Source organism: Bombus affinis, chromosome 2, assembly GCF_024516045.1.
Source record: "Bombus affinis isolate iyBomAffi1 chromosome 2, iyBomAffi1.2, whole genome shotgun sequence".
NCBI lineage: Eukaryota > Metazoa > Arthropoda > Insecta > Hymenoptera > Apidae > Bombus > Bombus affinis.
The window spans coordinates 18,352,460-18,380,107 of NC_066345.1; the positions used below are offsets into that span (position 1 = coordinate 18,352,460).

Here is a 27,648-nt window from a genome sequence, read left to right on the forward strand (position 1 = left end):
CGATCTACTTTGGGGGAAATCGGAAAGGCGGCGTACAAAGGAAACGAAGATGAAAGGTCGGTGGAAGTTTTTGCCTTTTGATCTCATTTTTATAATTTTATCGTGCAATGAGATTCGTTTCGTCGATATCGGGCGATCGAGCAAGAAAGTATTTAATTCGTTAATACCAGATATAACGGAGTTTCGATTGAATGTGTAATTGAAGTACCTACTTACGTAATCTAGAGGCTCTCCTACCTACCTGCCGTTAAGTACATTTCTCGTACGCTCGAGCGTTAATACGTGTATTGCAAAGAGCGTCTCTTAATTAAAGTTAGACTTAGTACGGGTTTTAATCTAATAACGTGCTTCGTAGAACATTTATTTATAATACCTCGCAGGATATTTCTGTTAATGAAACTCTTTCATGCAGCATCTAATTCGAATACATATTTCCAAGGTATTCTACTTGCAGAATCGAGAAGAAGGCGATTTCTAGACTTTAAATTTTCACAATGATCAGATGACACGTTTGTGGTTTTTCGGGTTTCGATCGAGTTTTTTAATTTAATTAATCAGCGAATTAAAACTTCAGCTTCGGGTTTCAGATCGGCCTTGAAAAAGCGAACTGGAATGTCCATGACATGTCAGAACGAAGCGCAATGCGCCATTCAGTTTTCATGGATATGTCAAGAAGGTGATTATACACGAAGAAAGAAGTTAAATATACGGAATACGATTTTCTTCGTACGAGACATGTTTTCGAGAAACTTGATTAATTTTGCTTGATTTTTATTCGTGCTTAGACACGCGTCCAATCAAATGTACAATTTTGAAGAAATTACAAACGTCGAGCAAATAACGGGAAAAATTGTTTCGGTGTTTCGTAAAATAAAGCATGTAGACCTTGAAATATGTTAGTAGAAATTGTACCTCCGTCTTGTTTGGACCTACTTTTGCTCATTGACCTTGCTATTCCACTATGTTACGTCAGTCCTGTAGGAAGGAAACAGATTGCGACATAATTTGTCTATTAATTTATATATTTGAATCATCTGCAAAAATTATAGCGACGAAGTACAAGCAGTTAATTGTAACAGAGGAGAGACAAAAATTAGAAACGAATAGAACGGAGTGGATCACGTTGCCGCAAATTTGAACGATACTTTTTTTTCTCGCAAGTCGCGTGAAAAATCGCATGCCAAAAGTCTAGGAAGAACTAATATATTCGGAGGAAGTATACGACGAGTCCGCACAAAGAAGAGAGAAGCTGGAGAGGTAGTAGAGAAGCAAGTACAAGGGAGGTAAAAGTTCTGCCTTCTTGAAACTTTGCCTCGGATCTTCTTTTACCGCAATCTTCTTGGATAAGTTGCTTTGCTATATACGTACAGCTAATAATTTATGCATCGTGAAATAGGTTATAAAAGTTCGATGGAAAAACTACCTTTATACGATGTTCAGTTAATGTTTGATATCAAACACGTACTTTATCACAACGGTATCTTTCAAAGTTTATAGTAACTTGTCAAGTATACAACATGTATATATCTCAGATATCAAATTTTTCTAACTATCGCTTCTCAACAAACAAATTACTATCTATATAAAAGACAAACGTCTAACGTAAGAGAAGAGTCGAAATAATTTTTACAAGCTAGGCGAATCGGACGCGAAGAAAGAAAAATTGCGGTATAATGACTTCATGAACCCTTCGGAAGCTTTCGTTCTAGACGGATGCGAAGCATTTCAGTCGATCGGTACAAATAAGAGAAGCATTTTCCCATGATGCCAGACTGAGCTAGTTCGTTCCGTACATCTGCAAAAGAGACAAGTGGTTCGCACAGAGGGAAAGACGAGTGGAACGGAAGCGAGATATAGCAGGGGAAAAGGCGAGGAACAGGCGAAGATGGAGAGCGATTCCATCCCTCTGAATTCGCTGCTTACATTCTCTCCCGCAGGAGTCCTCTTTCGAACGGGGGCGTGTAGCCGTGCAATAAAATGTCGGCTGCCGTGGCAAGCGACCGACGTATCACCGGGGCTTATTGAAAGGATATTTCATGCGGACGAGTTCCTATCCAGCTTATCCCATGAATTTCCCGCGGGGGTGTAGAAATCTTTCTCTGCCCTTCTGTCTCTTCCCTGCGGTGAACCGGGCCGAGAGACCAGCCCAACTCGGCAGTTGCCGTATCCAACGGAAAATTCACGACAACCGGCAACGCACGTCGACGACTTTTCACTCTCCGGTTGCTGGTGGGAAATGAGAATGCGCCCGACGCGCGCGACGATACGTGAAAACCTGCCAACCGTGCGAATCTTACGAGCAGTCAGTGGCCTACGCGTCGCCGCGTTTCAGCGTCCCGTTTGCCGCTGATTTTCATTTATTCGCTCGTGTCCGATTCTACTCGTGACATTTGAAATGCCAATCAGTATTTAAAGCATTACTGAAAATATTTATCTACTCTTCGTTTGTACAAATATCGTAAGATGACCGCCTCTGCCGCATTTTCCGGTACTGTTCCGATTTCCCGACAGTGGCACTACAAAATTTTCCTGTTTGCGTTTAAAGCATACGTACTTCTCGCTTGAGACTACTAATTAAGAAAAACGATCGTTAAACCGAAGACACACATCGCTTCGTAAGTACGTCAATCCCGTAATATTTTTTGATCAGTTCTTTAACGTTTAATTCGAAGGCAATAAATATTCATTAAAGAATAGCGATTTAGCGTAGTACAAAACTACTTTGCCTTATTCTCCAAAGCGAATGATAAAACAGCATCGTTGTAATGTTTCTTACTTATGTGCAAAGGTATCGATAATTTCATCTGCATCGTGACGATTTATTCGATAACGAACATCTTAAATATGAATCTTAAAGGTTAGTTATTAAAACATAAAACGGTGCAAGACACGCGTCTGTTTCATTATCAGCACATGGCTTACACTGCGTAAATGACTTACACAATGCTTACAAATTGAATCTTGACACGAGTTTCCCATATGCTTACTAGTAAAACTTCGTTTAAACGTTTAACTATAGAGATTGATATTAATTAGCCGCTTTAGTCTTACAATTAATCGACTTATTTTTGTTAAATTAACAATAAATAATTAGAAAACGGGAAAGGAACGAGAGAAGAAATACTCGTAAACTTTTTTTGTATTCGTAGCTTATTCAAATAACGTCGAAATTCGTAACTTGCAAAGTGTATTTAACCATTACTTTCGTCTAACCCGAGTTAAAAATAAATTTCCTGGGTAATTCGAACGTGAAACCGGAATTCGTAGCAAAGTGATAACCGGCATATGGAAATTGTATATACTTACTGGGATTCTTGAATGCGAGCCTTGCTGTTGCGAATGTACAAGGCGCTTGCTACGCTTCCAACGACTAATATCAAAGCGCACGCACATGTTGCGGCGATATAAAGAGCTCCGGCTCCATTCACCAAAGGTCCTGGTTCCAAACGTACCGAATCATTTCTGGGAGGTGCTTGCACTCCTGCAACAAAAATCCTAGTAGTTTCGTTTTCGTATCTTTGAGTAATCCGACTTATCGTTTCTATTATATCTAGCTATGTATAATATTTCGTGCTCCGTAATACATGAATCAAAGTGTGGGGAAATTGCGTATGCACATCTCCGCACATAAATATTACAACATTTGCTGAAAATTAGATAAATAACGAGTTAATAATATTTTTAGATACAACGTTAAAAATTTTAAGAATTATCATCTTCTTTAAAATTTTAAATTAAGATATATATATATATAAAGATAAATTCAAGAGTTCATTCAAGTATTCGATATCATAATACAAATTTTAGCTTTATGATTTTAAATTTTGTTTTCTCGATTACAAATTTTAAAGTTGAAATACTAAAACTTTTGAATAAGACGCGACAAGAAATTTTTCAATAACACATCTGCTATTATTAATATACACACATTATAAAGCTCCATTCTATAGAAAATTATTAGATTTCCATAAATTGATGTAGCGCATCAATAAGAGGCGGGTGTACGCTTTGTTACGCTGCGAGACTTTGGCATGGGTCGCGTTTCTGACCGTCGCTCGCGGTCCTACGATGTCGCAGGCGGATCGCCTTATCTGCCCGACGAGGGACATACAATGTATCGACGAGCGCATAGTTGCCGCCAAGCAGCGATTTCCAGAAACGTCGATTTCGGTCTGCTGTTTCAAAAGAATGCGGCATATGCGATGATAGGCGCGAACGGTGGCGTGATCCGAGCGTAGCGGCGGTCGTCTCCCCGAGAAGATCAAGAAATGATGTAAGGTCAAGGCAGTCCTCTTTGAAGAATCCAAGAGCACACGTCGAGAGGTCGGGTATATAAAGCCGCTAAGTCGAACGAACACCTTGACATTGTTTATCACTGAATATTCTGTCACGCTTTATCATTATATTCATCGCTATATTAAATACACAAGCTATACCAACTTGTCAACAAATAAAGCATCCGTACTTGTCCTTACTCTAGACCTATTTTAGATACTACATTAATAGTATCAAAAGTTCAAACATATAAGATATATGCAATTTTTAACCTTGGTCATAAGCGCTTTTGTCGATCAACTGATTAAATTTATATACACATTATTAACGATAACCTATAGTCAAGGAAACACATTACGCGGCGTTGAAATCTGGTTAAAAAATTTAGCCATGCACTTTGACAGCGTAATAATAGAGAAACGCAGCCATTAACATAGATTCGTGAGCGATTTAACGAGCGGACTCTTCCGTAATGGCGTAAAATAATTGTATTACGTTCGCGAAATGTGTTCAAGCCGCATTACATCGTAGACGATCCATTTTATCCATCGAACCACACCCTCCCTCCTCCCTGGCACGGTACATTCCGTGGCAAGCAAGACAATTGATTTTATCGAACAATCGTTGACGCGCTGTTCGATCGTCCGTTCTACGTATATCGAACCACTATCGAACAGCGGCATGGAGCAACCGTGGAATAACAGATTAAGTGTGTACTCGAACGCAAGGAACAACATCTTTTTGAATCGACCCTCCTACCCTATTGGTTCACCACAAACTACGACGAGTTTTCTACAAGGCACGGTCATCCTAGGAATCTCGTTGTATTTCTTTTCACGTTCGTTCGCGCTTCCCATCCTACATAACTCTTTACCGGTTGCCTCCTTCGAAGCGTTGCCATCTCGAGTGCTAAAAAATAAAGTCTTGACATTTTCCTCCGGTCGTTTAAATTAAACGATTTGAATTAAATACGTGATTCGTGTGTTTTATGAAAATATGTTTGCCTTATCGACTAGATTTGTATCTCGAAATTTATAACTCGAAATAAAAGACGTTCGTATCGTTAGAATTTTATTGGAAATTGATAAGCTTCTATCGCGTTTTCCACGCCCGGTATTCCTTTGATTTAAATTTCCGTTCCTTATCTTTCAGGATCTTTTCTGTTCCACAAACGGGATCGCAAAGGCAGGTTGAACAGTAATAAATTGCACCGGTGCTTCGCTTTGCTTTCGAAACTATACTTTCATTCTTTGAAGACATTCTTCCGTCTGTTCGACGTTTTTAATGAAAGCCCGAGCGCTCCGATTCCTTTAATAAAAGTAGAGTTATACGAGCCACGGCATTAATTTTACCTTTGAACCAGATTTTTCGATGAAATAAGTAACCGAAAATTTGTAGGATCGCACGAGTAAATGGATGGTTTCAACGTATCGTAGCAGGAAACGTACACATAGTGTAAATAAAAAAGTGGGCGCTACTTGCGGGACCGATTCTAGATATCGAGACAAGGATATCAAGACGTAGTCGTTCGAGACATCCTAAACACGAATAAATCGGATGACGAATTTTTCTCTATTTCACTTATATTTGATGTTTCTCATTCTGAAGCAAACGATAAAGCAAAATGACAGTTTATAATTAATTTTCCTGCTAGCTACGAACTGATAAAACATTACATTAATGGTTTTTTATTAACGGTTGTTTTCCACGGTACCTACTATATTATTACATGTTTCCACTTCCTGGACTTGAATTCTTAGGAAGCTCCATTTACTTATTTAACGGTAAAAGTACGCGGGTCTGTGTATTTGTCTAGATATAAAATACATGAATAGGTACCCTTTAATACGTGGACATAAACCTTTGGAAACTACATGCTGGTAGTTGGCTTTGCAGCCACCCCGCTTGGTTCGCTTTAGAAATTCATTAAGTTGATTTAGGTCATGAGTGTTATCACGCGTATTTTATACAACGATATAACTCGAGTTTCGAGCCAAGTACTATTTTAATCAACGTATTCGAAATATCTTTAGCTGTGTTCAGTTTTACACTTAAAATATTTATATTCAAATATCTGTGTTATTCATTTTTGTTGAATATATTTATATTAGTAATATGATTAATTTTTTTTATAGCAATCTCTTCCTAGCAATCTCTGGCACGTGCTAATTAAACATTTAATTTTAAAAAATAATAAGTTTCGTTTTCGCAAGATCAATCATCATCATCGTACAGGTGTGTGGTTTCTTGAACGATATCAAGGATAAAGAAACTGACGTCGATAACGTAAACCACGCGACGTACAAGTTAAGACTGCAAATACCAAAAAAGATATGTAACGTCTATTTCGTTTAAAATAAAGTCGCGTCGAAATTATTTTCGATTTATTTTCTAAAAATACCGTCATACTTTAAAAAATCATACTTTAGTCTTTCGCATAAACTATTTTTACATAATTCATCATCTTCAACTCAACAAGAACGTAGACACGCTTAATAAATTAACTTACCACTTTCATGCGATAAAACAAGCTAACGTATAGCTAGAAAACATATCTATTAAACTTCTCCTTCTTCTTAAATATATTATAAATACACTCGGTACATTAATTTAGTTGACTTTTGCAACTCATTCTCAATAACTTTGCTTCCGAAACATTCGCCCCTGTTCACCGCGCACTTACACGCGCATGTTTTCATTCGATTAAACTACATCGTAATTTAAAAGCGCAGTTTTTTCAAGAACGTATTCTCGCAAAGTGATGTAAAACTTTCTTAAGCATACTACCTGGAACCATGAGCAAGCAATTTCTCGATATTACAAGGATTTCTTACCGAAAGTACAAGCCGCTGAACAACGTAAATTCGTGTCCCGCTTTTAGCGAATCGCATTCTTTTTATCCGCCTGCGCTATATCTCGTTTTGTTCCAGACAAAGTGGCAGGAAAAACAGGATTCGTGCCGTTGCCAGGATAAATAACGCAAAGCAGACAGACGAGCTTTACACGATAACGACGGAAACGTTCGCGAAACACTCGGACGAGGAAGAATTTGCTGAAGCGCGATGAGATGCGCGCAGAGACGAAGGAAAAGTAAGGAAGAACGAGAGGGGGCGAAGGGAAAAGGCCGGTGGAAAAAGTTAAATAAATCGCGCGGCCTCGTAGCCGCTTTTCCTGTTACGTCCAACTTCTTAGAGGAATCTTTTCTTATTTATTTGCAGGAACCGACATCTTTTTAAAATGTCCCCTCTTACATGGCACAATACTCACCGAAGCAGACCACGCGAAAAACTTTTTTAAGTAACTTTGCTTTTCGTTCTTTCCGCCGCGCGATCGCAGTTGCAAGTTGCTTTCGCGAGAGGCATTACACTTTTGTTGTTTCATCTTTTCGCTTGCCGCGAAGCTAATTGAATTGTTGATAAGTTTGCCCGACCCTTAATTGTTCGTTTGCTTGTTCTGCCTAGTTAGCATACGTCGATTTAAATTATGCCATCATTCGTAGAATCGCTATTTACTGTCGCAGCTAATAAAGAATATTTAACATCCCTTGGTCTTGAGAATCTCCTGCTAAAAATCAATTGCATTACAAACACAATTTGCCGTTATTAAGTTGACACTACAGGCTGCTCCAAGTTTTTCCAGCTAAACTTCATCGGTATATTCTACGATGAAACACAAGGCAAAAACGTCATATAAATATAGGTAGTTTAAAGCTACATTAAAAAGTTGTAATAAAAATATCTAGTACAAAGGGAGTGGTAATGCGTTTGTGTGTGTACTATGCCATGAAAAAAGAATAGATGCACGCGGCCAATGTGATTGCTACGCGTTAATAATCTATTTCAAAACGTTTACCGTTCGTGCCAAAAGAACACCTTTTTCCCAAAGTTATCAATACATAAAAGCGTGAAATTGGGCAATATTGGAGATGGAAAATGTTTTCCGTTAAGTATTTGAAATCTCACGATAGATTTATTTTAGTTGTATAACTAAAACGAAGTACCGTCTTATTGTCACTTATTTTCCATTAATCGTCGATTGTTTCTTTTCTAACGCTTATTTAGTTCGAATAAGTCACAAATGCAACAAGGTTTCGATTGGCGCAAAATTAATTTCGACGGTTTAGACGATGGTTTGACACGTCCAAAGAAACCGCAGCGCTTGATTTTTAATTAAAAACGTCGAAGAAAGAGATTAACGGTCGGTAAAGCACAAAGGAATCAATTTGCTCGTGTTGCTCGCGGACGGCGTAGGATCGATTAAACTTAGTCTTGGTCGACGCACCGACAAGAAACTCACAGGTTTAAGAACAAGTGCAAAGTCGAGAAAGCGCGTTTAGAGGAAAAGAGGTGTATCTCGGTTAAATCCCGGTAGGCGATACCATCCGACACTATCAAACAAACCTTAACCGAGATTTACGAAGGTTCAGAATTAAGTCCCTGCGGGATTAATGGAATGACCCTCTTCGAACGGTGTTCTTCGGTGTTCTTCCGCTCAACCGCTCGGCGTCTGCTCTCTTGAAACAAATTTCATCAGAAATTGCGGCGTTTCCCACCGAGTGAAAAATCCTTTCAATCTCACCGTGATGAGTAATTTAAAATCTAGTTACCATCCTCCGACAACTACCGTAAATACTACTACGTTCCTATTACGAACTTAAAAATGAGGGAATATTCAGTGATCGAAGACAGCAAAATATAATATTTTACTCGTTGTTCTTTTATAATATCTGTCCTTGTAATTCGGAATTCAACTCCATGTTTCTCCATGTTCGAGTAAATATAACGTAAATACAGCGCAGATCAAGAGATTGTATCGCGGATGACACGATTATAGCTTTACTGTAAACGATAAAATTCGCTTCTTCTTTTTTCACTAATGCTGTTCTTAGTACGTGTAAGCGACTCGCTGCCAAGTATTTCCAAGGAACCAGTTTCTTGAACACCAAGACCTATATATAAGATTTCTGCAATGTTTGAAATACGATTGCTGTAATATACATGTCGTGTAATAATAATAAACGAAATTTCTTTATAGAACGGTACTGTGGTGCTTTACTGTTTGATACTCTAGACTCTATGGTATGGTTGGTCAAATCAACGTAAATAGTAACGAGACATTGATAATTACTTAAAAAAGAGTGATTTTAACGAGTAAAAAATAGGTAAAATAAAATTAGGTATGTTAATCTTTGATAAATTTAACGTTCTCGGTCGTTAAATTTATACCATGACTACGTGTACATCGACGAGTACATTTAACGTTAATTTGTCGCGATGAAATTACGAAGAACATTTCGATTTATCGGCGAACATGACTTTGTTAATTCGTACTCCCCTGTCATCCGATTATTGCATAATACATACTGTTCCCCAGTGGTGAATTTAATAATTTTCTAACGTGATAAAATAATATTATAAAATATACGTAACTTTACTTTATATCACTGAAATTGTTTCAGCTAGTACGATTTACCGATATCGTTATCGTAGAGATTAGTAGCAGCGCTTTCGTGTATTCAACGTTCTCGTCGTTATCCTGTACGTCATCTCTTACGTAGGTACTCGTACGATCGAACGACGAATATAAAAAGTTTGCGTAGTTTCTAATGCAACTAAATAAACGAACAAAAAGGATACGACCCTCTTATTTTCCTCTGGTCTTTTCGCTTCTTTCAGAAATTCACGTTGCTTGTTCAATAGCTTAAATTTAAAAGTACGAAGAACCTTCTTCGGCCACCCCATTGGATGCTTTACATCGCATCGCCTTCGCTTTGCCCCTCTGGATTACTGGATTCGAAGAAAAGTTCGCACAATATCGGCATTTAAATCGTTCGCTATACCGACATTTCTCTTTTCATTCGGCGCTTTTGCATGATATTTGCTGCGAGACCGTTATCCAACGTTTTCAACCTAACGGTGTATACATAGCTGGAACACGAGCGCTCGAGGAGCCAACGCGAGATTCGATTATTTTTGAGTGGTCTCCAAACGATTTCGGATCTTCGTAGGACCTCTTAGAAAGTAAAGAACCTCATCCGTACGACCACGATGGACGGGGGCTACTACTAGAACGAAGAAGAAAACAAATTCTGGCGAGGAAGAAACCTTGGTCTACACGGGCAAGTACTACTCATCGGTCGACGAGTCTCGCCTCGCAGCGCTTGCTTACTTATTTCCCGCCCTTCCTGCTGTCTTACTACCCACCCCCTTGTCACCCCCTCGCCAACCTCTTTTACTCCACTTTTCTACGTGGTCGATCCTCTTCATCTTAGACAGCGAGATCCTTCCTCTCTTCTCTTTCATTAAATACACCGACTCCTGACGAGATTCAATTTTATTCGGTGGATTGCTTTTCGTTGTAGCCTCTTGCACCGGTAACCAGATCCGGATCAGCGTCTGTCAACTCGCTCTTTCTATCTTCTCCTTCGCACTTCTCGTTTTCCGCCTTATCTCGCTTCTCTCCTTTCCACACCTTCTTTTTCAACTCCCGCCGTTTCCCTTCTTCCACTTCGTTTCCTCGGTCTCTCGTTGACCCTCTCCTTTCGCGTTCGTCTCACTCGCTCTGCTGTAAACACGTATAGTTTCTATCAGCATCCAAGTCCGATTCTATCCACCTGTCTGACGAGATGTTGCTACTACTTCGAGATCCCCGATACTCGATGTTCTCGTCGATTTCCGGACGGGGAATGGGATGTTTCCACGGCTGCTGCCACGAGAATCACGTCTGTACATCATATCGTATCCTTTTTACCACGGGAAACGTTTCGTTCGAAGAACTGGAACAGGAGAAGCACGAGATTTGGAGATCTCGTGTCTCCGGAAGCACTAGAATTGGATTTATAGCGAACTACTATCGCGAATATAAAAAAATAATTCCTATTTCGGACCTAGTTGCTGAGAAATACTTGTTCGTAAAATATAAAGTTTGCTATACAGTTTACAAAAGGTTTCTTTGTTTTGCGCTTTCTTTTCTCTTTCTTCGCATTTTAATTATTCCTCTTTTTAATAGTTCTTCTTTTATCATCGACGAAGTCCATGCTGACTTTTAGGTAAATAACAAGTTACGTTAATCGAGCTTGGTTAAATGCTCGTAGACTGAAACTTTCGATATATTTAGTATATTTAATTAAGCTAGTTCGGTATATTTCGGAAAGTACGTTCCTGCAAACCTTTTAACACTACTTGGCCAGCTCCACTGCTCGTTGCCAAGCGGATAAACGAGTAATTATCTGGCCAGTAATCGGTATCCAGTTGTTAACGTACAAAGGAGTAAACCAAGTTTTACCAGGTCGAATAGGATTAATAAAGTTAGACGACAGGTTACCAGGGTAAAGCAGTATATGGCACACGTGCGATGTATTTAAACGAAATTAGCCAGGCCATCGGCGCGACCAAAGTTTAATCACTCGATTTTCACAGGGTACAGGTATCACGGCGAGCGCGTTCGCATACACGAAATTCTGCTTTCAGAAATTATGCATCGGCGTTGTTGCCGATTGCGTGTTGCACAAAGGGGCATAAATCGTGCATAGAATTCGCGCCCGAAAGGGACTCGGAACGAATGCTCGACTCTCTCTCTGTTTTAATCGCGAATACGTCGAAATTGCGTTGCTTGTAACGAAGGTATTCAACGATCCCGGTGAACGTACTAATTAAATTTGCGATTGCGTAAGCCGACCAATTATCGACAGTTCGTCACGGTGTTAAAATACTTGTATGTAAACGCGTTGACACGGTTTACACGTTTCGCGCGTGACATACGCACGGCTAGACTTTTATCGGTGTGAAAGCCAGAGATTCTCCTCTATTAACTTGTATATTTATAATACTTCCATTAACATCGTGCTATTCGAAAAATAAGCAGAAAAATTTGGCAAATTCAAGCAATTTCTTCGTGCCGAGCGATTTCTTTGTCTTTTTAATATGCGCGAGTACGAGTAACGTTCTGTTCCTAAGTATTTCTACCATTTGCAAATTATTGCAAGTATGTAAAATATACGTACTCCGAGTGAAAGCCTTTGATCTAACTTGTGTCTGTGGTATCGTCTCAGGTAACCGTACGTGTCTTAACAACGTGCTAGAAATTTTCCTAGAGAGTGTATCTTTCAAATTTCATCAAAAAATATATCGTATTGCCGCAACTTTGACGAAAATGAAATATTAACCGGCGGAAATAATGCGAAATGCAGCGCATCAATTTGTAATTCCTGTAAATTAGTTCTGTCACTTACCTTTCAAACAAATCTTGTTTCTCTTGAATACTAAAATAGTATCGTTGTATTTGGTACTAGGTGGGGCTGTGACGTTCAACCTCAAAGCCAAAGGAATTTGCGCACTCACGAGACCCGAGCACGGTAGCCTGATCCTAAAGACTTGCAGCGTGACTGGCACCTCTCCCCTAGCCGACACGTTCACTCTGGGAGGAAGCAGTGCCATCATTCCGGATACACCGCCCGGAACACCGACTACGTCGTAATCCAATTCCATCGAGTACGGTAACTGTAAGTAAACACGGAAATGAAAATAGATCTTTATAAACGCACCGCATGGCACGTTGAGGCGTTATAGTCGCGTTGTAGTCGCTGTGTATAAAATACCATCAGAAATAAATACACACGATCGCGAGAAAAGATGAAATCGAATTGAATTGCACTCGGATTTACAATTTGTTGAGAATGAAACGGCTTTCGATCAGAACAAATAGGACGTAGAAATGGTCGAATAAAAACGGACGTCAAATCGAAGGCATTCCCGTTGTTCCTTGTTTTCATCGAGTACGGCGTTTACGCGAGCTGACCGATTACGGATACCTAATAAAAATAGCTCGAAAATCGTATTTCATTAGGCATACCAACGTGGAAAAACTCTAGCACGAACTTTTAAAGCAACCTACGATTACAGACATGCGATATTTTATGTTCAATCTTCGATTCTTTCGTATCGTAAAGCAATTTGTAGCCTTTAATAACTCTCGAAATTGTTTCAAAGACACTCTCGATGATGTCCGATGTGAAATAAGAGAAACAAAAATTTACAAGACATTATTTTATAATAATTTTTCCCTCTTTTCGGAAACAGATTGATAAAATATATATTTTTATAACGTTCCATATATAACACGATTAGGTGCTGTTATAAATAAAGTTTTATCAATTTTCACTTAACGATATCTATGTCTTCCATACGTCTACATTAATCAAATACACGTTCACGTGTATAATAAAAATGCCTTAGTACCTTAGAACCCGTGCGTCGGCGTTGTAACGGCGAGAAAGCCCCTTTTGGCTTGCATATCATTACACGCATGCAATATTTCACACTGGATCCATTCTTATTTTACCTTCATTTGTTGCATGCTTCTTATTTCATGCTCGAAAATTGACGTTGATGCAAACAACTCCATTCTCTTGTTGCTATTTCAAACTACCAAGTTATTCATAAAATTCCATAAACTTCCAATGGAAAATCATCTTGGAATCATTCGCCGACGTGAAACATGTATCTGCCTTTCCTTTAAATCACATATTATTTACTTAACGTTTGAGCAGTTCAATTACCATAATACTTATTACAACAACTCATTTCCCCTTATTATTTATACAAGAATTAATCTTCCTCCCGAAATGAAAGAATCTGATTTTAACGTTAAATAGTGTTATAATGTATTCAAAATAATAATATTAAATAATATAGAATTTAATAACGAATTAAATAACGTAGGTTCAGAACAACTAAATGAATTGGCCTTCTCTATATTTTCAACTTCTTTTTATTAAAAATTCCGACATGTTATTAAACGTTATTCATTAATTCCGTGAATTGTATTAAATTACAAAATTTTTATAGCAAAAAAGAGAGAACTAACAATTTTTCACAGATGAAACAAGAGCCCGGTTCGAAAAATTCATCTATAAAACAATTTATTTGTAACGGAGAAATATTAATCTTTTTTTCTCTTCAATTTATTTCGTTGTGTAACTACGCATATGTATATATTACTAAAGCTGATGTCTAGTCACGTTATTACTTTATATATATATATATATAATATCATATATATTCAATATCGTTTTAAACAATTAAAATTTACGTATTATATAATTAAAGAAGAGCGTAGTTTATACTTTTGAAATTACCTATGTATCATTTGCTCTTGATATATTAGGTCATCCCATAAGTTCGTGCCAACTTTTGTGTATACATTTCATGTGTCGATTTATAAACATACGACGATAAGGGACCAATGCAATTGAAAAATGGGAAGAAGTTGTACAACGAGAGGGGATTACATTTTTTCATGAAACCAGAAGGTATGTAAACAATCTTAACATATATAACCGCTCGAAAAACGGAACGAACTTATGGGATGAGCTAATAAAATTCTCGAACCGTGGTAAAATTGTGATATATTTAAATATATCCGTATTGTTTATAATTCTATCGCTAATGTACGATATCATAGTATTATGACTATATATATATATCTATATTATAGTTTTACAGTATTATAAAATATGTGAGCAGAAATAGATATGTAAATAATAATAAATATATCTTTATATTATATCCTCGTCGATGATAAAGTGTATTTTTTCATTCAATATCTCTCTCCTCGGTCAAAACTGGAATTTTGATGTCATGACTCAAGATTGGCGTAAGGATCGCGTAACGTTCAGTCTCGGTTCAACCATCGGTGATACAAGCAATACCAGTGACGCGACGGTCGGAGGTGGTAAACTTCACAAACAAAAGTTGCTGCCCCTCCTCTGATCTGTGTAACTTCCGAGCAAAAGGGGAAGAGTGGTGGGAACGAGTAGTGTGTTTAGGCACGCCACAAGTTTTACGAGGTGGCATAAATAATGTGGTTAGTGCTTCGTGATGCAATGTCAACGGAGGCGATTCCACTCTCTTCAACCCCTCGGGAGCCTCCTGTAATCGTCGTAATCGTCGCGCCGGGGGTTTGCGATGGCGTGACACCTGCCTATCGCATTCGTTCGGCCAAGATCTTGCCAATTCTTTCTCTATGTGCTTTTTCCTTTCTTTTTACTACTACTTGAACACATGCGCTGCGAACCATACACAGACAGTTGATTTGCAATTTGATTTGCAAAAGCCACTTTGTACTTTTTCCTCGAGAAGCTTTCCGTCGGCGAAGAATTATTAACGCACGTTAACCGAGGAACTTAATTATAAGAGAAAATAAGTCAGAGTGAAATCTTTTATAGCTCGATCGTCTTCCATCTTTCGTTGTGAAAAAATGGATTTATTATATCTTTCCCGTATTTTCTTAATTCGTTAATTAGTACTCTCTTACAATGTAAACGATGGATGGAGACTAATTAATCAGAAGAATTAAAGGTTGAAATTTTGTCGAATTCTATGTGTATTATAAAGAGATTTCATGTTGGAAATACGTCTGTTTTTTACTCCCGTTCGAGTCGATGACGAACTCAAACGGGAGTATCTTGCCGCGGGCTGTTACATTTCCTTCTTTAGTGCCCCTTTTCACATAATTATTATAAGGGTCGTGAATGATACGACATCGAGCCATTCGTCTCTATCCGGGGCTGACAACAACCCTGCTGCTATCAACCTACTTAAATCACGACAACGATTCGCTGGGAAGCTTTGGAAGGAAATACAAACCAAGTCCTCAATTCCATTCTTCGCATTCTTCTGTCGAGTTTTATTTTTGTTAAAATTTTCAAACTCCTAAAACATTAAATATCTTAAAGGTACTGTTCAAGTATATTGCTTGAGAAATTCATCGTTGCTACTTTCAAATTAGACAGTGATGTAACATCATCTTGTTTACCAAAATTTTTATAGTCGAACGTTTGTTCGATTCTATTAACCAAGGTTAACGAGCCACTTGATGCTAGGCCAGAGAAATTAACCGTAACTCTGATAAACACGACTGTTCTGCCAGGACAATTGCATCTCTGGATAATCGAGGAAAAGCATCTTTACGTAATGTGCAGTAGCTCCTTTCATCCCTGTAATATGTTTTAATTATACGGCAATTAACGTTTATTACTGCACAATTACTCGATGTTGTTAATCACCAGAACGTTTGGCCATCTATTACGTAAACGAAATATTATACTTTGTACTCGATAAAGTTAGGTGACTTGTTCGCACAAAGTGAGAAAGAATAATCAAGTTCTCAAAATAATAAAAAATTTATCAACAGAAGAAGAAATTAATCTTTTCTTGTTTTATCGAAAAGTGCCTGCTTATTAATAATTCACAAAACAAATGGTTTCGTTCGATATTAATATTGGAAATTACACATATCTCGTAATTATGCCTGTTATTTTCCTCTTCGATACATGCTTATGAAATATTTACATATTTTATAATTTCCACGATATCACATTCTGATTAATTAATTTATACGCAAATTAATTCTGTCTTAATATCATATTGCTTACTTGTTATTAATATTACACGAAATATTTATATTTTTCGTACATTTAATACATTGATACTTAATACATTTAATATATTCTAAGATAATCTAATATAATCTAATAAGATCTAAGATTTTAGTAAAAAGCAATACCGGCCTAACATACAAGAGATTATATTTAATTCCATAATAAATCAACGTTCCGTTCAGGATTCACGGCATACGTATATCGCTCTCAGTTTATAATTTACAGATCAAATTGGCTTGTCCATTCCATCTATCGAAGAAGACGAGATAAGTTAATCTGACAAATGCTCCAGTAAAATTTCGTTGAGTCAGAGATTCGATGCAATGTCCAGGAATAGGGATCTTGATAGAGACGAGAACGATAGTCGATCGACCGAGTTCAGTTACGTTCGTTTGCTCGATATCCACTTCAGGATCCTCGTAATAACGTAAAAACGTTTACTTAGGAAATGTCTGCTTTCATTCAGGGCCTGTTAAACTCCGGCACGCAGATTTCGAATCAGCTGCCACGAACACTTGAACCGCTTTCCGGCCACGCACGGCTTCGTGTATACTCCATTGTGTACGGAACAAACCTCCGTTCGACGTGAATCCGTACACCGTACGTTATAGGCATTGTTGGTGGCGACGAAAAGGACGCCGTGTACGCTACACTATCCTGCCCCGTGACAACATCAACAAAACACACGGACCTCCTGATGGATGCGGACTTCTCTATTCGAATATTTCGAAATTGTTTCAGTGATTTTGTTACGGTGACCGTTCGAACGAAAGAATACACGGTACTTCGTGCGAGAATTCAAACGTTTACAGTGGTATACAAATGTACCTGGCCAGATAGATTTTACATTTTATATTTCAAAAGCAGTATCTAAAAGGATTTTACAGATAGGATAGAAGAGACAAAAAAATCGTCAAACATCGAGCGATGACCAAGCATACGAATAATACGAAATTTTTATTCGAGAATTTAGTTTCGAATAACATATATCTGACTCGTTATATTTCCATTTAGATTTTATCTCCCTTTATCGTTTTCGTCTCTCCTCGTCATTTTGTAGCGTCTGAATATTACGTAATTGACCGATTAGAAATAATTTTAGGCGATAAACTAACTGTGAGAAAAATTTGATCTAAAAATAGGTATAGGAGCATGGAACGTAGTATCCACAACAAACAAACATTGTCGCGTGGTTATACATAATATTAGTTAAATTTCTTTGAAATATCGTTTTTGCAACACAAAATGAAAAATCTATCTGATCAAAAACTTTAGCTTAAACTTATCGTTGCACGTATGCATCGTATCGATATAAAGACGTATAAAATATATTTGCCTCGTTCTTATATTTATTACACAACGTCCACAATCTCGCGGTATGTTTTTGCATTTTGGGCAGCGAAAAGATGAAATATAACGGAAGGATGTTACGATTCGCCGATCGTGATAAATTTGTGTCGTGATCGTGATAAAGGATTGCCGAAATGAAAGTTTTAAAATGATATATAATTATTGGAGTAAAATCGATAAAGAATCGAGAAAAGATGATGTACAACAATTTTTTTTTTTTTTTTTATAATTTATACGCTTATTCCCTTCGATCCGAAGAAAAGTGTATTTCAAAAGAAAACGTAATACATAATTGTACCAGCGTTATACTTATGAAAAGTTTCATTCAAATACGATATAAGCAATAATACGCTACTACTTTAAGGATTACATGATCGTATTTATGTATAATGGATTGACATCAAAGATTTTAAACGAATCGAAGGTATTATCGACATTTTAAATCGAATTGCTGATTATTCGCGTCCTTTGTGCTATTCCGGTGAACGAAGCGAATTGGTCGATTCCAATGCGATGTATTTACGTGCGTGTCATGGAGTGTGGGTGATGAAAAGTGTGCAACCATGCAAAAACTGCGCTGATAAATGCGGCATGTAACGCGGGGAAAAAGATTACCGATGACTGCTGTTTTGATGATTAATCGGCACGCATGGTTTACAATCTGTATTTCAATATTTTCAGACAGACACCTATAATCAATTATATCATGTTTCCTGAATGTAATGTAACGCTTTGATGCAATTTAAAATAGAATAATTTACAATATAAAGCCATGAAAATCGAACATTCGATCAAAGTGTCATTGATATAATACGGAAAACGATAAATATTTCTATATACATGGTACAAATACATTAGGTTAAGACACTTTACGTAGGATATTAAACATCTATTATCATTTGTAGAACGTTGCGTGAAATATAAATAAAATTGTGTAAAAAGAATAAAACTACGGAGTATTTGACTTGTCTTTATATTTGTCTTTGACAAATCTTGTACATCGTGCGTAACATATTCCCATATGTTTGGAATACAGTTAGACAGGATAAGATAGTACAAGCATTTCGTTTTTATTTCTGTTGTTTCCAACTTGCAGGAACCATCGTCATTGAAAGATAATTTTAAGGAACAGTGCTGGTCATCGAAGACCCTGACACGACGACGATTGGAAAGCGTGCAGCCAATCATCGATAACCTCCAGGGCGTAGTACGCGTTAAATTCATAGCAACTGCATCCCGTTTTTTTCTCCTCAAGTACCCGACTCTTTTTCATCTTTGACAAAGGCTTGTACACGCGTGACCTCGATTCGGTCGTGCGCGATCAATTGTCAGATTCACTGAGAATAAGGTACATAAGAAAGAAAGTGGAACGCGATTCGTCACGTAGGAATCGATTCAGAGACAAGCGGCAGAAAAGCCAAGAGCCGCAAGAACGAAAGGGAGAATGAATGAAACGCGACGAAAGACCTTGCGAGGAGCATTTTGTTGTTTTTCCATCTGTTGGCGCAATAACGAAATTCCATTGTTCTTTCCTTGTTTCGGGCTCTCGCGGAGGACAAAGACACGCGTTTACGCTTCGATTCGGCTTTCCGTCTTTGCCGTTCGTCCATGTAGCCCGTGAACTTATCCGTCGTAGAGCAGAAATTAAATTGAACTCTTTGACAGAAAGTGCGAAGAGAGAGAGAGAGAGAGAGAGAGACGCTGATAACCAGAGATACTTCTTGCGCGTCGAGAATTTTCAAATACAGATCAGACTTTGCTTCGAAGCTTCGGCGCATTCCTCGAGACTTCTCAAAGTAAGAAAACTTTTGCTTGTATTTGACATTATGTGTCACTGTCTGCAGCTCGAAGAAAGAAATCGAAAAGATATTTCGCGACATAACGACGAACGATCAAGTTTTTAAGGATTTAAATAATTTCAATATTTGATAATATCGTATAATGCACGGTTTCTCGAATCTATAGTGCTCAAGTTGAAAGCGTGATACGTTAAGTGTAATACCAAATAATCGAAAGCTTAGGCATTCGCACATACATGTATATCGCAAAGTAGCTTTCCGTAAGAACCGTATTTAATCTATACGTATTTAATCTTATACCTCAATTTCTCCGACACATTGTTAAATATTATATTTACAGAGTAGGCCACACAATTAGGACGCGGACGAGATAAAGGTGTATCTTTAGTTTGGTCAGAAATAGAAAGAATTTTCTTACACGAATACAACGATACGCTTAAAAAGTACAGAATACGCTTCTTTCCAAGAAGAAGAGAATTCTATTTTCTTTTTAAGTAAGAAAAGTTTTTTTTCTCTTTTTAAGTTGCCAGGAAAAGGTATTTTAAATTGTTTACTAAAGATATTTGAATTTACATTTAGATACATCTCATTCGGCTAACTAATTATACATTTAAAACAAAATTTAATCTCTCGGCTTACCATCGAAATTAAATTGTCGATTTTCAAAAAGATCGAATTCACCAAACTAATTCTTTTCCTTAACATACTCGCTTGATCACGATCCTTGCCCTTATAATGCTAAACGAACGTTGTTATAAGTATTTCCTAATTCGCCTTGACCGCGATTACTATGATTGACTTTCTGCATAGCGTATCGAACCAACTTCCACGACCATGGATCACTAACCTCGATATAAACGGTGCACAATTATTGGCCACGCAACTAACGTGATTAAAATTCCTTGGTAGAAAGTATGGAAATAAATCGCAAGATTATTCGCATTAGATTACGTAGTAAATTACGTCAGGTTTGAAAAAAGTATATTAAGTAGAAACTGTAACTCGGATTAATATTCAAGCACAACCCTATTACTTGCTTATAACTGTACCACCGAATTAATTCTATTGTGCTATTTTAGAATATATTATATTTATATTATAATTAATACGTATCATATTAAGAATAATAATAAGCGCAAATAAAGGTAAATAATGCTGAAATTTGACGTTGCAAAAATATGCATACATTTTAACGTACCTGTTATGGTAATATTAATATTTTATGGTTTTTTTTTAAGTGTATATATATATATAGCAAAACGTCTAAGCGCATTAAATGCAATTTTTTAAATGGTTTTCTGTAATACGTCTCTATTTTTTTAATTATGTGCTCTTTCAATTGTATCGTTCTATTGTTCTTATGAACGTTATATAAAGGCGTTATGATCGACAATCTTATAAATTCTTCGGTGACTAAACGTCAGGTGGTGACTAAATTGATTTTAGATCAATTACATATGTAATAAACATTTTTAGTAGTATTTTGCAAAACAAGTGTAATTTTGTGACTCATGGGGATTAAAATGATATAATAAGTAATAAGTAATGATAGTAATAATAGTGATAGTTTTAAAACTAAAATCAATAATAAATTTATACGTGCATTTTGTTATCGTTCTGATCAAATTTAAAACTAACATATATCTATATCTATACGAATGGCACATTTCGTTAAAATACTATCAACAAAAACTAATTCATCTGCACCTGCAGTCAAGATGCAATCTCGCCACATTACTCTTCCACCGCCGTATCTCATTGTCGGTTTCAAATTTTTAAATTGAAATTCTTCGTTGACTTTTCGCTACACCGCATCGTTCTTCATCCGTCTGATCCGAAAAGATTAAATTTACCTTCATCTGAAAATATTACATCGTTCCATCACGATTGGTTTTTAGAAATATATTCTTTAGAAAAATTCAGTCTTTTCTTACGTTATCTCTTTCATATGCTGTGGGCCATTAGGGCATAATACGCGATACAGGTAAGCGAAGTTGGAGAGAGATTCTAAGTTTAAAACAAGAATAACGAAATTGCCTCAGACTTGCGAACAAAAAGTTTTATTTTCAAGAAAGTTGAAGAAATTGAAGGATTTCTCGAGTTATAAAAATGTTATGCGAATTAAATAAACAAATAAAATTTATGTTCATGCGATAAGTATTTTAACATAATTAAAAGTCAACTAATTCGACGATATTATTACCAACGATCATAGTATAGAGCGATAATCTTTCAAACACCGAATATTAATGCGAGTCGTTACAAATATACTGCATTTATCAAGCGTGGCGTGGCGTGGCGTCGCGTGGCGTCGCGTGCACGGTAGAGCATATCTTTTCTCGTTTGTGTCGTACCAACGGTTCTCTTGTCATCGTTCGGGTATTATTCGGAGACACGCGAATGCGTTTAAATCCTCCGCGATATCTCAATCACATACCTTGATGGTTTTATACGTAACCCGATAGGAAGAGGATGAATTAGTCGTAAAAGGGATCCCACGTTTCCTTTCTTCCTCTCTATCGGTTTATTTCGGTTAGACAACGTTTATACGTAAGCAACTCGGTGCCAGTTTTAACAACACGATGAATTAATCATTAACCACCCTTCTCTGTAATGTACTCGAAGCCCGCCTCTCAGCGATCTCGCTTACCGGTGCATTCCACGTAAACAGGTTAAAAGCAGAAAAGAGCTTTCGCCACGCGACGCAGCCGATCGAGAAAATCGTTAATCACAGCGATCGACTCGGAACAAATGGTAGAACGTGAAAGATCACCGTTTCTCTTAACTCCAACAGCTTCTTAGATGATTACTTAAAAAAAAAAAAGAGAACATTCGATTATCTTTCTAGAGTTCATTCTTCTAGTAAGAATAAGAGAAACGTTTCGACTGTTTATTAAAACAGTCTCTCTTTACTTTATTCGTTCATAAATTGTTTATGATAATATAAACGTAATGATAACATAAATTGTTCTTTATAGGAATTTCAATACCAATAGATACACCTACATTTTTGTAACATTAAACTACAGTGTACATTTATGATATGGTATAACGATATCATATGAGAAGCAGAATCATATGAGAATAATTTCTCATCGTATTTGTAGTAATTACGACATACCAACGCACGGTGTTGTATTACAACACTTAGCATTAGAATGTACATTTACATTTAATATGTACTTAACTATTATAAACGACGGATGAACGATTAAAGAAATATAATAAAGCAATATAAAATAAGTATACCTAGTTTTTTATTTCAAGAAAAGTCGATATCAACTTTGTCAACAATGATGATACGAACAATTATGAAAACAAAAAATTTGAAAAAATGATGGAATGATTTTGATAGTTCTACCATTGAATCGAATATAACGTAGAAATCTCGATTTCTATTTGCAATGTACTTTATTTTACGTACTTAATTTATGATAGATTCGTAAAACTTTCGTCTTCCTATTTCGAAGGTACAGGATGTAACTTTGATAAGTTAATGCGCAGATTCTGGTCAGTGTCAATTAAGAGGACAAGCGTTACTAATTGCAGACCGAAGAAACGTTCTCGACGATGTAGGGCAGACGCGGTACGATTTAACGAGCGGTTTTAGCGACTTTAATTATTAGCTTGACTGTACTCCAGAGGGTCTTTTAGTTTATGCAAGCGTGACAGAATGCTGAAAAGAAGAAGAGAACGTGAGAGGGAGCGAGCGAGATGGACAAAGGCTGTTTGCACCCTCGGTGTTAACGCAATATGCTCGACTCCGTTGAAGATGGAAGCGTTTATACGAGAACGCTCTGCTTGCCTCTGTCTGCCTGCACTTTGTCTTGTAATCGTTTGGCCACGTTTGTTCCTATTCCCTTTGTTCCTTTTTTCTCTCCCCCCCCCCCGTCTCCTCCTCCTACTTACTCTCTCCTGTTTTGTCTATTATTATCCATGCTCTTCAATTTTCCCTCTTAATCCTAAATTCCAACTTAATCTCTTAGACTTAATAGACTTAATAACGTGGGTATTTAAATTATTCGATTATTTTTCTTTTACGAACATTGCTTTTTAATCGCGATCATTAAAATTACGTCTGAAGTTTCTTCCGCATCCTCACATCTATACTCTCTTTATTTCAGTCTAATACAAAATATTTTTTTTTCGCTTCTTTCATCTTTTTGTCGTATTTTCCTCTTTTTACATTGTTTTCTCCCAGCGATAGAATCTTATCCTATGTTTCTACATTTGTTCGTTCGTCTAAAGAGCTTTCATGTTAAATTCCTAAAAATTCGGAGATCGGCGAGAAAAAATTGTTTTTCAACCGTTCTGTCGACGTCATAGCATTTAATCGCTTGTATTTTATATTTTTATCGCTTCGTCGTATCGAGCTCAATTTTCTCACGTGATCTCCATTTTCTGGCGTTTCGTTCTAATACACCAGCGCGAATCTCATTCGTCTCCTGTCGGAATCATCGACGATCTCCCAGACAGTCGCGAAACTATCGAGTGTCTGGCGAACATGGAAACAGAACAGATTCAGTTCGTGATAGCAATAAAGTGTCAAGCTTACGGAGTACCGTTTGGACCGTTTCGAATTCGCGTGTCTGCAGGGCTGAAAACTTTCACCCTCCGGCATTGTCCTGCCAGGATTCTCGGTGTCCCTCGGAAAACTGTCAAGCCGATTGCGTCCGCTACGTGATGAGGCGTTCACTCGGTCGGAAGACGATAATATGCACGAAAGGAAAGCACGTTAAAAGGATGAAACTTGCTGCCGCCAGTGAAAGTTTTTTTTTTTAAATAGAACGACTACGGAGTCACCTGTTTGCGTTACTTATCGACGATCTCGTTGTAATTTTTAATATTTTTACTCATTACCACGTTTGCTATTGGCAAAAATTTCACTTCGTTGCCTGCTTTATCGCATCGAAATGGGACAGCGTAAAGATCTTAGTATCAACAGAGACGAAACGTAGTTAGGAGCCTTAGGACAATGATAATAAAACTAAAACTACGAGCTCGTTGTTGGTTAACTTTATCGAACGTGGTACGAAACGCCGAGAACATTTGCGTCGAGAAAAATATCATCGCTGTTTATTCTTTCACCGCTGTTTCCTCGTATAACTGTTTTATACTCCTCTTTTCTTCCTCGTCGATTCATATCTGTTTCGCCGTGCTATTGCGCGGCATTGTGTGCACGGTTTGCCGGATTCGTCTCCGCTGGAAAACAAAAAACAAGAAGAAAGGAAGACGACGGCGTTGGCCACAGTAATGGAAATCTGAACCGCAAAGAGAAATTAATTTCTTCGACGGTCAAAGGTCGATGAATTGTCTTCGAACGGAACGTTCATCGATAGCGTTTCAAATAAATTACATTTTCCAAAGTACGAAAGAGCCACGACTGTAGCCCCTTCACCATCGATGAGATCTGCGACAGTAACGAATTCTACATTCCATACATCTTATATAATTCATATGATATAGTAAAACGGCGAGAAAATATCGTAGATCAAGATTTGAGCGATTGTTACACAGGGGAGATTTTCCTTCGCAAGACCATCTTAAAACAAATTCGGTAATAAGTTTTTTTAACTTTGTACGATCGTTTGAATTTGTAAAATCTTCGAAAAGGAAAAGTCTTTTCACTTGCCCGTTCGTTACACGATGTAACAATGTCTCCGGAAGAAAAAGAACGATCAGGGCATTATGAAAGAGGGAGCTTCGAGCTTTAACACGAGCGCAGATAGATCGTCGTACCATCCTTTTTTCACGAAGTTATATTAATTTAAATACGTTTAAGTTCATTGCATTCATAATATAATAACGATAATAAGGATTTAATTACCAAGTCAGAGTTGTACCCGTAACTGTAACTAAATACATAAATTTTTACACTTGTTAATATATCTCCAAAAAAGCTTCCATTTGTTCGGAATATATCCATACATATTCAATTACTAGAGTAACGAATGCAAAATTACGCATCAAATAAAATAAAGGTGTATTGAAACAAGTTTATATATATTTAATTCCATATTTTATTTGTTCTTCGTTTTAATTTTTTTAAAATTAAATCCAACGATAGAAATTATTCAAAATGTTTTACGCGATTCCTTATTTTCATAACGAATTCCATACCCGATAATTTCGACCGAAGAAACTGAGATTGATCTAAAAGAAAAGCCTACATCGAAACCGCAATATATGCATATGTGTGCTCGTTGTATTCTTTTGTTAACTTTCGAGATAAAAGTAACAACAAAAACAATAAAATTAGTAAATAACGACAGATATTAATAAAACAAAGTAATAAAAGTAACTATATTTCATAAGTAAGTAAGTAGGTAGGTAGTTCATAACATACCAAGCATACAGCAATTTAGAAGGAACGTCAGAATCAGGCAAACTATTTCTCGGTCGATGTGCGTTCACAAAATATATGTTTGCTTTTCATTTAAAGCTAAATTTATTCTACAAGTAAAATCATAGAAACGTGTTTTTTTATCGCCCGTTATAAACTTTCACAAGCTTCTACGTGTCCTATAAAGCAAGGATTAGAAAGATATAAGGGATCGAATGGATAACTTTTTGCAACGTTGACCTTGCGTCTCATTGGTCGATGTAAATCACGTGAGATTAATTCCATTAAAACTAAATTCGATTAATAACGCCCGTAGCGTATAAACTGCAACGCGAGGGTAATACAGCTTTCTCAGGTCAACGACAGGTTGTCCCTTAATGCGAAAACATTGTCTCCCTTCGGTGCTACAAAGCGGGCGAAACTCGAGACCGAAGGAAGAAGTCACGTGGAGGATTGCGAAGAGCAACTCCCAGAGGAGGTTTGTGTAACGTCTAGCTCGCTTAAGAGACCAACGACTTAATGATATTGCAACTAACCTTTTAATACGGCTCGATGCTTATTACGAAATAAAATCGAAGCCAGTGACGAAATACGAACATCGTCTCGAAACAGGTGATAAACTACGGTAATGTGAAATATAAATGAAAATTGATACGACGTAAACTTCAACTTCATAAACTGACTGACAACTATACGTTAACGTCAACTGCCAAATCGAAAGACTTTCGAACAAATTTGTCATAAACGAAATAACGTTGTGCACGCGTAACGTAAATTTTACTTACGCGATCGGTATTACAAATATCTGGCATCTCGTATAAAATCTGGCGTAACGAAGAAAATGCTTTCGATGGTAAGAGAGTGTGGTATCCGATTGGAATGAAAGGGCAAATGTCAAGGCTAAGAAATTTCATGTACAGGTACGCTTCGGTAGGATCGTTTATCGTCGCATTCGTAACACGGCAGTTCGGAATTACCGAAGTCCTGATGAAGGGCGCCACGGGGTGGAGTGCGAGAGGGGGTCGAGGGTACGTAGGGCAATTTTCGCGTAATTCGACGGGGCGTGATCGTCATAGCAACTCCCGATACCCCCGTCCACCCTCTTTGGAAGCCGGAGCCTGTTCAAACAAGCCTCAAACTCCATACCCCAGGTCGTATCTAGCCTCAACCCCTCTCTGTTTCACTCTGTTGCTCGTGCTATCTATCTGCCGAGTCTCCTTTCACGTTCCGCCTCAATTCTCTTCCTCTCCCTCCTGTTATTTGTCAGTTTCGCTTCCCGTAACTATCCTCCTCTCTCTTTAGACGATTCCACCACGGATCTGGATACGTCGTTCGCGGAAGTTGCAACAACTCAGATTTCCTCCGCGCCGTGACACCAACGGCTCAATCGTTTCATTGTAATTACACGCTCGTTAGCGGGCCGAGCACCGCGCCACTTGTTT

At 37.5% G+C, this 27,648-nt stretch overlaps 1 protein-coding gene across 3 annotated transcripts in view; it reads right to left on the reverse strand.

Annotated features, from left to right (window-relative positions):
• Positions 1 to 27,648, reverse strand: part of LOC126928801 (tyrosine-protein kinase Drl-like) — a 102,646-nt gene that overhangs the window by 18,984 nt on the left and 56,014 nt on the right. For all 3 annotated transcript variants that reach the window (XM_050744611.1, XM_050744614.1, XM_050744613.1), the window contains 2 exons: positions 12,506 to 12,773; positions 3,307 to 3,481 (listed from right to left, as the gene is read on the reverse strand). In XM_050744611.1, the coding sequence (XP_050600568.1) occupies positions 3,307 to 3,481; positions 12,506 to 12,773 (443 nt within the window). The remainder of the gene's footprint in view (positions 1 to 3,306; positions 3,482 to 12,505; positions 12,774 to 27,648) is intronic.